Source organism: Hibiscus syriacus, unplaced genomic scaffold, assembly GCF_006381635.1.
Source record: "Hibiscus syriacus cultivar Baekdansim isolate YM2019G1 unplaced genomic scaffold, ASM638163v2 tig00110557_pilon, whole genome shotgun sequence".
In the NCBI taxonomy this organism is placed as follows: domain Eukaryota; kingdom Viridiplantae; phylum Streptophyta; class Magnoliopsida; order Malvales; family Malvaceae; genus Hibiscus; species Hibiscus syriacus.
The window spans coordinates 1,721,558-1,734,828 of record NW_024062780.1 but is presented as its reverse complement, the minus strand read 5'-3'; the positions used below and the strand labels follow the sequence as shown (position 1 = coordinate 1,734,828).

Below are 13,271 nucleotides of genomic sequence, written 5' to 3'. Positions count from 1 at the left end.
TAATAAATGTTTCTTTAAAATGGATAAGAATGGATAGGCGAAGTTTAAAATAATAAAAACCATAATTATATACCTTGTGGGCCCACATCCATACGCTTTTTTCTCTCTCTCTCTCTCTCTCTGTGTTTCTCATTCATCCACTTCTCCTCCACTCCTAGGGATGACAACAAAATCAGAAGCCGACCGATTTCGATTCGACTCAATTCGATAGGTAAGAACAGCTGAAATTTTAAATTTTGATCGGAATCGAGCCCGAAGTGTATTCGGAGAAAATCCGTCGTTCAATAGAATTACGAAAATGCCCTTACCATATACAATATTATCTTGCTTGTTGTTTTACGTTTTAACCTACCTTCCTTCCCGTGTCATTCCACTTCGCTTCCCCCAAATTCCACAAAAGTTTCACCTCTTCTTATGTTCCCTAAAATTTACCTAACACTTTATGCTATTTTAGGTTCAATTAAGTGGATTTCTACAAGCCCTCGCTGCCTCTCTGCTTCAACTTTCACTTTACATCTTCGTTGGTTCCTTCTTTGACGAGCTCCGTTTCTGGGTAGAGAAAATCTTACCACTTTGATTTTCCCCATTTTCAGTTATCTGATTATGATTCTGTCATGTATTATTTCTCTTTGTTTTTTATTTTATTGATTCAGTCTTTTTATACATAACTAATCGATCTTTTGAATTGGGTTATTTGATCTGCTTATGTAGATTAGAATTTTCACTTTTTGTTGTTGAATGATTGTTACGGAAAGATATAGATTATGTTAATAATTAGAACATCTTAGAATTAAAGGGTTGGAGATTATAAAGGTTTAATTAAGAATCTGAAGAATATTGAAACATTTTAAGTTATTAAATTGGAATGGATTTTCTTATATTTGAAGAATTTGAATGGCTTTCTTTTATTTTGTTACAAATATTGGTTCTTAGTAGCTTCATTTTTGCTCCTTCGTTTCCCCCTGCACCATGGACTGATTTGCAGCATTTTTCTCTGATTATGTGAAAAATAGACTTGTGGCAAATCTTGTCGGGTTGGGGTCTGTTTTACCTTTAATTTTTGGAATCATGTTCGAAGCAGGTAAATTAATATTAATTCGGATTCAAATAGTGATAGGGAAAGTTGGGAGTATTGGATCAGGTTGGGAGAACAAAATCCACCCAAACCGGTTGCCATCTGCCCATCTCTATCAACTTTGCTTTTACACGCTTTCTGAGTTTCAGTTTCAAATGATAATTTTCCGAACTTGGTAGTGGCGGAGACAAAATTGATCTGCAAGCCGAAGCTGTTGGAAGGAGTTTAACATTGCCTACTTAAAAATTATTGTTCAAATAGGGCAGGCTGTTGGGAATAGTGAATGTCATGTCCATAATATTGAAGAGAAAATATTTTTTTATAGGGTCATATAATAGAACACTGATTTTGAGTGTGGTTTAAGTGTCAAAGCCCTTATTTTTGTGGAAATTTGCTTTTTTTCCTTCAGTCTAATCCTACAGTTTTGCTTTATGGGTTTGTCGAAACTTGATTTTTTAGAGGCAGGTTTTAGTTTTGTGATATTTGCGTGAATTTTGTGCAAAAGTGAATTTTGTGAATTTTTTGGGTTCAAATTTTGTTTCAGAAAAATAGTAATGAAGAGACATAAAGATGATGACATGATCATGGGGCCTATGTTCCCTAGGCTTCATGTTAATGATACAGAGAAAGGAGGGCCAAGAGCTCCTCCAAGGAATAAGATGGCCCTTTATGAGCAGCTTAGTATTCCTTCTCAGAGGTTTAACCCTGGAGTCTTGCTTCATAACCCTAACAATTCAAGCAGCTGGGTTCCTACTGGTTCAAACCAGGTATTTTACTGCAGTTTTTATGTCTCTGTTGTTCTTATTGGTTAAAGGTGTATTATTTTTCTATTTATGTTGATTTTTACATTATCTGTTGGGATTTCGGTGAGGGTTATCTGTGGCATCTGGTTTTTTTCCTCATAGAATCATCTCTTACAATTTTTTTTATCAGATTGAAGAATTATTGCCGTTTCATAGGCATGGTGGTTTATACTATATCTGATTGCTATATCTGATCAATTTTTATAGGGGGGTGGTCTTGAAAAGAATATGGTTGTCCCATCTCGTGCATCTCCTTTGACATCCACTAATCTGGCTGAGAAATTTAGTAATCGCCAGCTTGGGGGAGTAAGTGTAAATACTCCTTCGACCCACATCGAACAGAGGAAGGAGGTCAGGGATGATGATAATTTCACGGTTCCTGTGTTTGTTGAGTCTAAGACAGATCAACAGTATGATAAAACTAAGAATGGCTTTGATAGGGAAAAAATCACTCCCTTGACTACAACTTCTGGCCATCAAATAAAACCCCGAAATATTGGTGATAAGGATCCAAGTCGGAGCAGCTCTTCTGGTGTCAATTTAAGAAATGATGTTAGAAACCAGAATGAAAAGAGCTTAAAAGTGTGCTCAAAGAGGGAGCCATCGGTAAAACTAAAAACTGCTGCGGCTTTATCAACTAGAGAAAAGATAGATGGAGATGTTGAAGAAGCCAATGTCTCTTTTGATGAAGATTGTGGAGATCGTCCTGCAATTATCAGATTGCATGAAAATGATGCTTGTTCAGTGCAAGAGTTCAGAGCTGGCAGAGAACCAACTGATAACAGATGCATTAATGGTGCTGACCTGATGAGAGGTATTGGTGAGGAAATTCTTCCCTGGCAGAGAAGCATGACTTATTCAGAGGGGAATCAGAGTGTTCCTGACGCAACTGATTATGATAGTCAGTGCCGTGGGGGCCAGGCATTTGGCTCTCTACAGTGCATGAATGGAGATAAAAGTGATGATGCCTCTGAGACCTCCATGGTGGATTCTGTTTCAGGCATGGATATTTCTCCTGATGATGTGGTGGGGATAATAGGTCAAAAGTGTTTTTGGAAAGCGAGAAGAGAGATTTCCAAGTAAGTCTTTCTTGTTAAGTATGATGTCTTAATTTATCTACTTGTATGTGTAATAGCAAAACTGTGCAAGCTTTCTGCATTTGTGAATGGCGAAAGTTATGCATGCACGTATAAGAGAAACTTTCTATGACCCTTAGGAGGAGAGGTGGAACAAGAAATCTAGTCTATATTAGATGATTTAGTGTTATGTATTTGGACACATTGCCTTGTCCCATGGTGAAATTCTTGTCCCGATATTTGACATGCATACCTCAATACAAGAAAATATATGCCTCCCTGCATGCTTAAAGTTGAGAACGTTCTATTTGCAACAAATGCGTCTCTTAAGCTGGGATTTTATTTCACCAAAATGAAATATTCTGCATTGAGCTTGCTTCAATGATGACATTCAAAGAATTTCTTAATTCCCATTATTGCATTGTTATTGTTCTATGTGATGTAATGCTACAATATTATTTTCGTGATATTGCATTTGTCATATGCCATTTTAGAGTTAGGAAGATGTTTCACCCCTCAATGAAACTGACAAAGGTGTATGCCATTGTCACAACAATCCCTCATCAGAGCAGAGAACTACACACTCCACCTGTAAAACCACTTTAGTCATATTTCCCTGAAACGAAGAAATTCTTGTTTCTATGAATTGCTTTAAATGATGCCGTCCAGGTGGATATTCCACATACGCCTGCCAGCAATTATGTTTGTTAAAACTGTAATATTATGACCTATGCAGTTTTTTCTTGATCAATTTCTGTTACTCTCTACAGTCAACAAAGAGTATTTGCCTTGCAAGTGTTTGAGTTGCATAGACTGATTAAGGTAAGGTGGTCCTTGATCTTGTGTAGTAGTTTCTGGCGGTTCACATATGGATACACACACACATGTTATATACAGCCAAAAGTGCTGAATGCTTGGTTGAAACAGGTTCAGAGACTTATTGCTGGTTCACCGCATTTCTTGCTTGAGGATGCAACATATCTGAGTAAAACCTCTTTTGAAGGCTCTCCTGCAAAGAAGCTTCCATCAGAGTTTATTATAAAGCCACTACCACACTCTAAACACAAAGATGACTCTGAGAAGCCAAGCCATAAAATGGAGTGCTCAGCTGAAAATGCGGTTGGTAGGACATCCCTCTCTTCAGTGAAAAATTGTAGGCAGCCTTCTAATTGTGGGCCTTTCATTGGAAATCCACCACCTGCCCTTGTTAATGGTGATAACAAAATCAATCCTTGGTGTTTCCCTCAGTCTGGGCACCAGTGGCTGGTTCCTGTCATGTCCCCTTCTGAAGGACTGATATACAAGCCCTATCCTGGACCTGGATTCATGGGATCTGCTTGTGGAGGATGTGGACCTTTCGGACAAGCTCCAATGGCGGCCAGCTTTATGACCTCACCTTTTGGAGTTCCTGCTCCTCATCAAGGAATTGGGGTTCTACCAGGAGCTCCTCCAGTTGGTCACTCTTATTTTCTTCATAATGGGATGCCAATCATGAACCCATCAGTCTCAGGCTCTGCTGTGGAATTCATGAACCAGTTTCCCGGTCCTGATTCCCATGCTCACAGTGGCCAGGTATCTGGTGGTGGAGCCAACTCTAACCTGCAGCGTCAAAGTTCATGTAATTTGCCTAAGAACAAGGATGGTGCTGTTTCTCGTGTCACAAAGTTCCAGACATCTAAAGACACTGTGCTACAAGGGAGTACAGCAAGCGATCCTGGTGAAAACGCACAAAGAGACGGGACCAATAGAGCCGTCGAAGGACAAAATGAACTTCCATCAAGCATTCCAGAGCGAGCCTCTCAGCTTCGTGAGGCAAACCAGACAACAAGAGCAATAAAAGTTGTGCCTCATAATCCAAGATCAGCCACAGAATCAGCTGCTCGTATTTTCCTATCCATACAGACAGAAAGAAAAAAACATCATGCAGGTTAGCTTGTTCAGGTATTACTGGTAAATGATCGGAGACTTATATAGCTAGGTAATTTTCATGTACTGTTTGGTACAGTAATGTAACCTTGTATTATTAATTTTCTATTTTATGAGCCTGGTGTAGTCTACATGTAAGATTACAAGCCAATGTAGGATTTGTTTTGTACTCATTTAAATTTTGGGCAAATGCGAAGACCCTTTCCTAAAGGGGAATAAGATATATCGTATGATACAATACAATTGTACTTGGGCACCATCTTCTTTTAGTGATTCGAGTGATTCGCTGTCTCATTTTGAAGGATAAACATGCATTGTAAGCTAACTGATAGAAAACAAGCTGGTTGCAATAGAAAGCTCATGGACTTAAAATACAATTTAAGACCCCCCCTCTTTCATACGTTCACATGGTATATTCGCTATCTTTCACTACGGTTTCTGTTTCACTTTCATTAAATTAGTTCCCTGCCTTGATCTTGGCTTAGGTTCTTATAAGAACGCTGTTTAGCCTATACCCTTTTGCTCTAAACTCTTGATTTCCACGCTACGATTGTTTTGAGTATTCATCTTTTTGGTCAGGTAGTACAAGTTTCATCTCTAGATCTGTAATTCTATTAGACACTAAAAACCCTGAAGATTTGAGTTTTTGACTTAATTATTCGTTTTTTTTTGGTTGGGGGGGGGGAGGCCTAAGATGCAAGAGCTTTTATTTTTGCTGCATTTGACCGGGAAACAGAGGAATGGGTTTCTGGGTCTGTCCCCAGTCGCTGAATTCGGGTGTTTCAGAGTTGTTTTGAAAGATGCAAACAAGAACTGGGTCGGTTGGGTCATTAGAGGAAGGCAAGGATCCGGTGCTTACAACCAGGACAAGCCAATATAAGGCTTTGCTATGGAGTGCACTTCAGTTATTTGGGTTCTTTAATTCTCTCTGTATTGCTTTTTCGATCCTCACAATATATACGATCCGGCGCTCCGGGATTTATAACGCGGTAACTACTGTGAAGTCTAATTTTGCATTGTGATGAACAGCCAAATAGTTTAGAAAACTGGAGATAACCCCCTACGAGTTTGCTTCATGCAATGAACGATAGAGTTATTACGGAGGGCATCTTTCGTGCCGCGAATAGAGAAGTGTCCATTTAATAGACTCCCGAAGATTGCTTTTATGTTCTTGACCAAGGGGCCCTTGCCACTTGCTCCTCTTTGGGAGAGGTTTTCAAGGGCCATGAAGGGCTTTATTCTGTCTATATCCATTCACTGACGTCCTTCAAGGCTGAGTTCTCTCCTTCAGTATTCTACCGGAGACAAATCTCAAGTCAAGTATGCCACTTAAACTCCCATTCCTTATTTAATATTTGTTCCTCTGTGGCATGGTTTGTGTATTTTTGCTTGATTATGTAAGTAGTGATGAGTTGGTTTCCTTGATTGGTTCTTATTCTACCTAGAAATTCTTCCTGTTTAGCTCTTTGGAATCTGATCATTTTAAGATGGGATTGTGATGACTCCCAGATAAGACCTATAATTACTATGTAAAATGTTGGCTGTTGTATTAGAGGGTTAAGAATATGGGGAAATTTTCTTCTGCCATAGGAACTGTCATCTTCGTTTTGTCTCTTGTTTTGTTGTATTATGCATCTCTCTTTCAGTTACACCTGAGCAATTCCCATCCGTCATTAAATGATCATTTGGCAGTTGTTCTTCAACAGTTAAAATATAGTTTTTCTTTTACACATTTTGTACCCTTTTTCCCCCTTCTTTTGGGTGTGGAGGAGTTCCTGATTTCTTTATTTTCTTCCTCCGCAGGCCGCTGAATGGGGAAGAATGAGCGTGTGTGATGCCGAAAGGAGGCTCCTTGCCAATGCCCTGCTCGACGTATCCAATGAATGGTTTATCCTACTCTCCGAATCTTGCATACCATTATTCAATTCCAGTGTCATCTACCTGTACATAATGACCCCGGGCTGTTCGGTAGAGGACATTACAATTCTAACATGGCTCCCGAGGTGAAATCAGCAAGTGGCGTATGGGGTCGCAGTGGTTTGAAGTTAACCGAAAGCTTGCAATGAGCATAGTGGAAGATGTTACGTTTTATCCCAAGTTTGAACAGTTCTGCCGACCATCATGTTACGTTGACGAGCATTACTTCCCCACCATGTTAACAATCCAGACGCCAAATCTCTTGGCAAATAGAAGCATCACATGGGTTGATTGGTCAAGGGGTGGGCCTCATCCTGCTACATTTGGTTGATCAGACATTACAGAAGAGTTTCTCAGGAGAATCAACAAAGGTCCCCAATGTAGGTATAAGGATCAGCCGAGTTCGACCTGTTTTCTTTTCGCCAGAAAATTCGCACCGAGCGCCATGGAACCTTTATTACGGATAGCACCAAAGGTTTTGGGCTTCTAATGACTGAAACATAGGACCTGCCACTGCCAGATTGGAGGTCGGATCCATGGGATTATGGGTGGTATATCAGGTCCTTTCTTTGATCTCATTTCATACTAGGATGAAATTTAATCCTCTCCAGTGATGCATGATGTGTTTTTTACACTTTGTACATTGCCCTAATTCTTTGGAAATCTCAATCTATTTGTACAGGTAAGTTATAAAAGAAAAAAAAATCAATGTGACTTGGCTTAAATAAAGATTAAATTTTAGTTTTGCAAATTATGTAATTATTTGTATTTGATGAAAAGAATTAGAAAAGATTCTTATAGCAAGGCCAGGTTAAAAAAAAAAAAGGTATAGTGTATACGCCTTTAAAGGTTGGAATTTTGTTTTAAAAAAGGGTAAATTATATCAATGACCACCCAACTACAGCCCGTTTTCATTTTGACCATTATTTTTTAATTCTTGTCAATAAGATCACCTAACTATTTAAATGCATTTAATCAAGCCACTTGCCGTTAAAATTTAACGGAAGTGTTGATGTGACAGTTAATAAAATTGATATAATTACATATTTGGTTATTGTTATTTATATATTCTCTCAATTTGATTCTAATTTTAATAAATAAAAATAAAATTAATCTTTCAATTGGATGTTTGAGCTTGGTCTAGTGGTTGAGTTTAATCCCAAATCACTTGGGTTCGATTCCAAGCATTCCCCTCTTTGGTTCTTTAATTTTCTTTCCACCATAGGATGACATATGTCACTCTCTGATTGATAAAAAATAAATATATTAAATTAAAATAAATTTAATCATTAAATTCAATGTTGACACATGGAACCATCTAATTAGAAAATTAATTTTATTTTAATTTATCAAAATTATGACCATATTGAGAGAATATATAACTAACAATGATTAAATATGTAATTATATCAATTTTATTAATTTTCACATCAGTAATTCCGTTAAATGTTAACAGCAGGTGACCTGATTGAATGCATTTAAATAGTTGTGTAGCTTGATTGACAAGAATTTAAAAATAGTGGTCAAAATGAAAAGAGACTATAGTTGGTGGTCACTGGTATAGTTTGCCCTAAAAAATGTATGCTGGGCCCTCCACGTGTTCTCCCTTAGTTGGCTCAACCTCCGCTTCAAACATGTGATGCTTTGAGGCCCCGCGATGAAAATTCAGCTTTCCGAAAAATTATAAGAGGAATCCGCTTCGACACGTCATTCCTAGTCTGTATCAAGAAAATCCGTTCATTTCATTTTTTTCAAAGTGAATTTCATATTTTCTTTTTAGGTTTAATAAAAAATAATTACTTGAATTTTATCTCAACAAATATTTTAGTGTTTTAAAAAATTTTCGTAAAAAATGTGTGACTGATTTTTTAAAGTTATACATTTAGGTGCCCATCGTTAAAAATTGATATTAAATAACACATGTCAAATTATAATATTTTTTGAGAATTTAGTTAAAAATAAAAAAAAATATATATTTTTTTCAAAAAAAGCACCCAACAGAACCTTCCCCCAACCTTCACCCCCACTCCGTGACGTCTCCCCTCCTCCATTTCCTCCTTTTATGTCTGTCGGCCAACTAACAGTGATTATTATTGTCACCATCATCGTCATCGATTAAACCCCCGATGACCTTTCATTAATAAATTGTGTTGTTTGTCGTGAATAAACATTTGAAGTTTCATCGAATTTTAAACTACCGTCGCTATTTTTTATTGATCCCTACATCCATATGTCACGCCGTCACCACCATTTGAACCACCGTCTAATTCTGCTCAAAATGCATCCTCGTCGTCATTCCTCCTGTGTTCCACCATGGTAACAAGGATGAAATGAGATGTTTTAGTTTTTTTTTAGATTTTTAATAATTTCATTAAAAGTTTGGTGTCTTTTTTTTAAAAAAATAAATTAAGTTTTTAAAAAATTTTATTTAAAAAATTCAAAAATATAACGATAGAAATTTAAAAGTATATATGAAAAAATATTAGACATTAATTTTTAACGAAAATTTCTTTAGATACTAAATTATTTTTCGAGATAAAATTTAAACACTTAATTTTGTATTAAACATTTTTTAATGTAAAAGAAAGCTGTGAATTTTCATTTCTTTCGTGTATATATAAATAAAGAATAAATAATTATTTGAAATTTTATTAAAATAAATAAATTTTATTGGTTGTGATTATGAATAATGTAATGAACGGTCCATCAAATAATTTCTTCTTCTTTTCAATTGTTTTGCGACTGAGTCCATCAATTGCGGCCGTCAATCACGACTTCGCTACCGTAGGTTGTACCTCCTCCGAAATGTCTAAGAAGTAATCAAGTACTGTTCCTATTGACCCAAAAACGACGACGTTTCAGACGTGAATCGTGCCTTGTCATCACCCCAAAAATTAAAAAAATTAGCGCGACTAATGGAAGATGAGTAAAGGATGCTAGTCCCAGATGGAACAGTGTTACGATATCAATCTCCAGGCAGGAAATCTGGGCAGCTGCCCGCCTTTCCCTCTCTCTCTTTCTCCCTCTATATATATTAGACCCCACCCCTCCTATCGCACTCACATTTTCTCCCATCTTTCAAAAAAAAAAACATCCTTTTCTTCCTTCAGACAACGCTCAAGAATTGCAGCAATGGGTCTCTCCAAGGCTTCTCTGATGCTCGTGCTTGTCGCTGTTTGTGTTGTCATGGGTTCAGCCATCGCAGCTGATTCCCCAGCTCCGAGTCCCACCTCGGGAACCCTCTCCATCTCCCCCTCATTCGTTTCCATTTTCTTTGCCGCCGTCATGGCTCTTCTTTTCGGCTCTACTCTCAGGATCTGAACATGTTTAATCCGGCTATAGATGGTGTAGAGACTGTCCTTGATTTTTCATTTGTATAGATCCCATCTTTTCTGGATTTCGAATTTATGTGGAATTTCAGTTCGTGTGTGTGTGTGTGTGTATATATATAAGAGTCGAGATAGATGGGTTGCGATGTGATTTGCTGCACGGAGTATCATGGTGGACGATGATGATGTTTGGACTTATTTCTTTCAGTATTACCATTACGGATTGATATCAATTACATTATTTCATTTGTTTGGTTGTTCCATGCACTTCTTGTGGGTGCTTGTTTGCGTCGATGATTAATAATTAAATTTCATTGCATTTGTTGCATATGTAAACATTTTTCTTATTCTCCATCGACAACGAAGGGAAACCCATTCTTCATTCTTTTCTTTCAGTCAGTTTCTTAACCCATAGATTATTATTCTTATTTTGATATCTAAGGTGGACCATTTCTTCTATCCACAATTTCATTCAGACGACGACATAAATACGAAGTTAATTTGGAGATAAACTCCCCATGTCAATCTCTAGTTTGATCACCGTAGAATTGTTTTGTCCTGTTTAAATCTGTAAGGTCTAAGCTGTTTGTTTCAACAATATTGTTATTGTACTTGTTGAAGAACATGGATTATATACAAGAATAGCCATGCAATTGAAATTTACGAATTTTGATTTGATCTAGTTTTATAAGGTTCATTTTTTAGGGGAAAAATAGATCAATTTTTTTAAAAGATAAGATTTAATTAGATTAAACTCGAGTTTAATGTGTTTTTTTTATTCCGACTCGATCCGGCCAATCCCTAAATGTATAAGATATATTTATTTTATTTTAGGTGAGCTTCCCTGAAGAAATTGTTCAAAGAATTAGGCAACATGTTGGTACAGAGAAGTTCAATGTGTTAAGAAATTGACCCATAATAATGACAACTGACAAGGATGTTATATTCAGGGGGTCTTTATATGGTCAATTTTCAAAACTGCATATTTTAAAATTTATCTATTAAATATAGGATTGTAAACGAATCGAACGTTCAGTGAACCATTCGACGGGAAGTTCATTTATCTATTAAACGAACAAGAATGAACAAGATTTTACGTTCGTTTAATTAAATGAATGAACACGAACAAATGACTCATTCGTTCATTTACGCTAGTGAGCGTTCGATAATTCGTCCGTTTATGTTTATTTGTCTTTGTTTGTTGTTTATATTCAACCCTATCTCCAGACTTCTTTAAAATATTATGACCTAATAAATTTTGACCTTAAACTCATTAATATTTTAAAACCCAATTAATTTTAAACGTAAATAAATAATACAAAAAATTCAAATAAATAAAAATAAATACTAACGTTATTTGGAAAGAAAATTCTCTTCTCAAATATAAATCCAATTAATTTTATGTTTATTCTTTTACGTTCATTCATTTATCATTTTAAAAAATGAACACGAACAAGCTACGTTTCTTAAAGAACGAACACGAACAAGAAATTCCGTCCTCTTAGTTGTTTGTGTTTGTTTGATTCCTGTGCCATGTTATAATGCCATTAAAAAGTTAACAACAGAGTGAGTAAAATAATTCAATCTGTAAAGTTCAGCGAGCAAATTAGAAAAATTAAAAGTTTAGCGAGCAAAATAGGAGAGAGAGTAAAGTAGAGTGAGGAACCGTGTAATTTACCCTAAATATTATAGTTTTGGAAAGCGTTGATGAAAACTCCGTAAGGCAAAATGAAATGATATTAATGATAGCTTGAAGACTGATATAAATGTCTGGAAAGTTTAAAGATAAACTTAAAATAAATCATAGTTTAAAAATAATATAAAATGTTTTGAATTTAAAAAATTAGTTTAGAATAAGGTCAAAGTCTGAAGACTGACATAAACCATTTTAAAATTTTAAAACCGATTAAAAAGAGAGTAGTAGTTTGGACCTCAAACTACAGATGGCAACGAGTCAGTTTAGGACGGGATTTTCGGTTAACCCGATCTAATTCGAGAATTTTGTAACATCGGTTTGATCAGACTTGAAAATATATATACCCCATCCGTTTTTTATTTGATTTGTCCTGATAAAAAATAAAGATTTAATTAAAATAATAATAATTTTTTTTAAAAAATATATTATTATCCTCAGGTTGGGTCTGGTCGAAGTTTTTCACCCTTCTTCCGAACCCGACCTCCTCATTAAAAAAGTTTGACATAAACTTTATTTTTTTTAAATAATCTGATCCTATCGAGTCGAATCAGATCAAAACCCTTCAAATTCAAGTTAAATTATCCTCACTATCTCAAACTTAAAATATGTGTTTATTAGTATATTGGATAATTTCGAAGATCGAATGTAAACCCATAATCTTTAAGCCCATTAACATGCTAATGCCCAATTCATATTCCATATGCACAGCTGAGGTGTCCGTTTCTTCTTGAGCTCTCTCAAGTCTCACACCCCACCCTAGGGGTGTTCATTTGGTTAAAACGGTGGTCGATCGAACCGAATTAACCATAACCAAATTAATCAAATTTTTTTTCTTTAACCGTTAATCGAACCGAATTTTTTTTCGAACATATTAACCGAACCGAATAAATTTCGGTTAATTCGGTTAATTTTGAATTAACCGATTTTTTAAAAAAATTTCTAATTTATATAAAAATTAAATATTTTTTAATTCAAAAAAAGTTTATAATTAATTTAAATAATATATAATTATATAATAAAAATTTTAGATACATTTTTTAATTAATTAATATTGATTTAAGTTTAAAAGTTATTAGATCTTAAATTATTAATTGGGTTTTAAATGGTTTGGGCTTAGCCCATATGTTATATATAATATATATAATATTTTTTAATTAAAAAATAGTTTACAAATAATTTAAATAATATATAATTATAAAATAAAAAATTTATATAATTTTTTAATTAATTAATATTGATTTAAGTTTAAAAGTTATTGGATCTTAAATTATTAATTGGGTTTTAAATGATTTGGGTTGAGCTCATATGTTATATATAATATATTTAAAATTTAAAATTTAATTTCGGTTAATTCGGTTAATTAATCGAATTCGAACCGAATTAACCGTTAACCAAATTCTAAAATTTTTTTAACCGTTAACCGACCGAACTAATTCGGTAACCGAACCG

The 13,271-nt window shown here is 35.3% G+C and overlaps 1 protein-coding gene and 1 pseudogene across 1 annotated transcript; both read left to right on the top strand.

Moving 5' to 3' along the window:
- Window positions 1-138: 138 nt before the first annotated feature.
- LOC120132201 (protein EARLY FLOWERING 3-like) lies at window positions 139-5,090 on the top strand. Its single transcript, XM_039149013.1, has 6 exons — window positions 139-211; window positions 455-553; window positions 1,620-1,842; window positions 2,086-2,957; window positions 3,725-3,776; window positions 3,882-5,090. Exons 3-6 carry the CDS (start codon window positions 1,630-1,632, stop codon window positions 4,884-4,886), a joined length of 2,142 nt encoding a protein of 713 aa, XP_039004944.1. The 5' UTR covers window positions 139-211; window positions 455-553; window positions 1,620-1,629; the 3' UTR covers window positions 4,887-5,090.
- A 103-nt stretch (window positions 5,091-5,193) lies between these two features.
- Window positions 5,194-7,430, top strand: LOC120132202 (annotated as a pseudogene).
- Window positions 7,431-13,271: the final 5,841 nt, after the last annotated feature.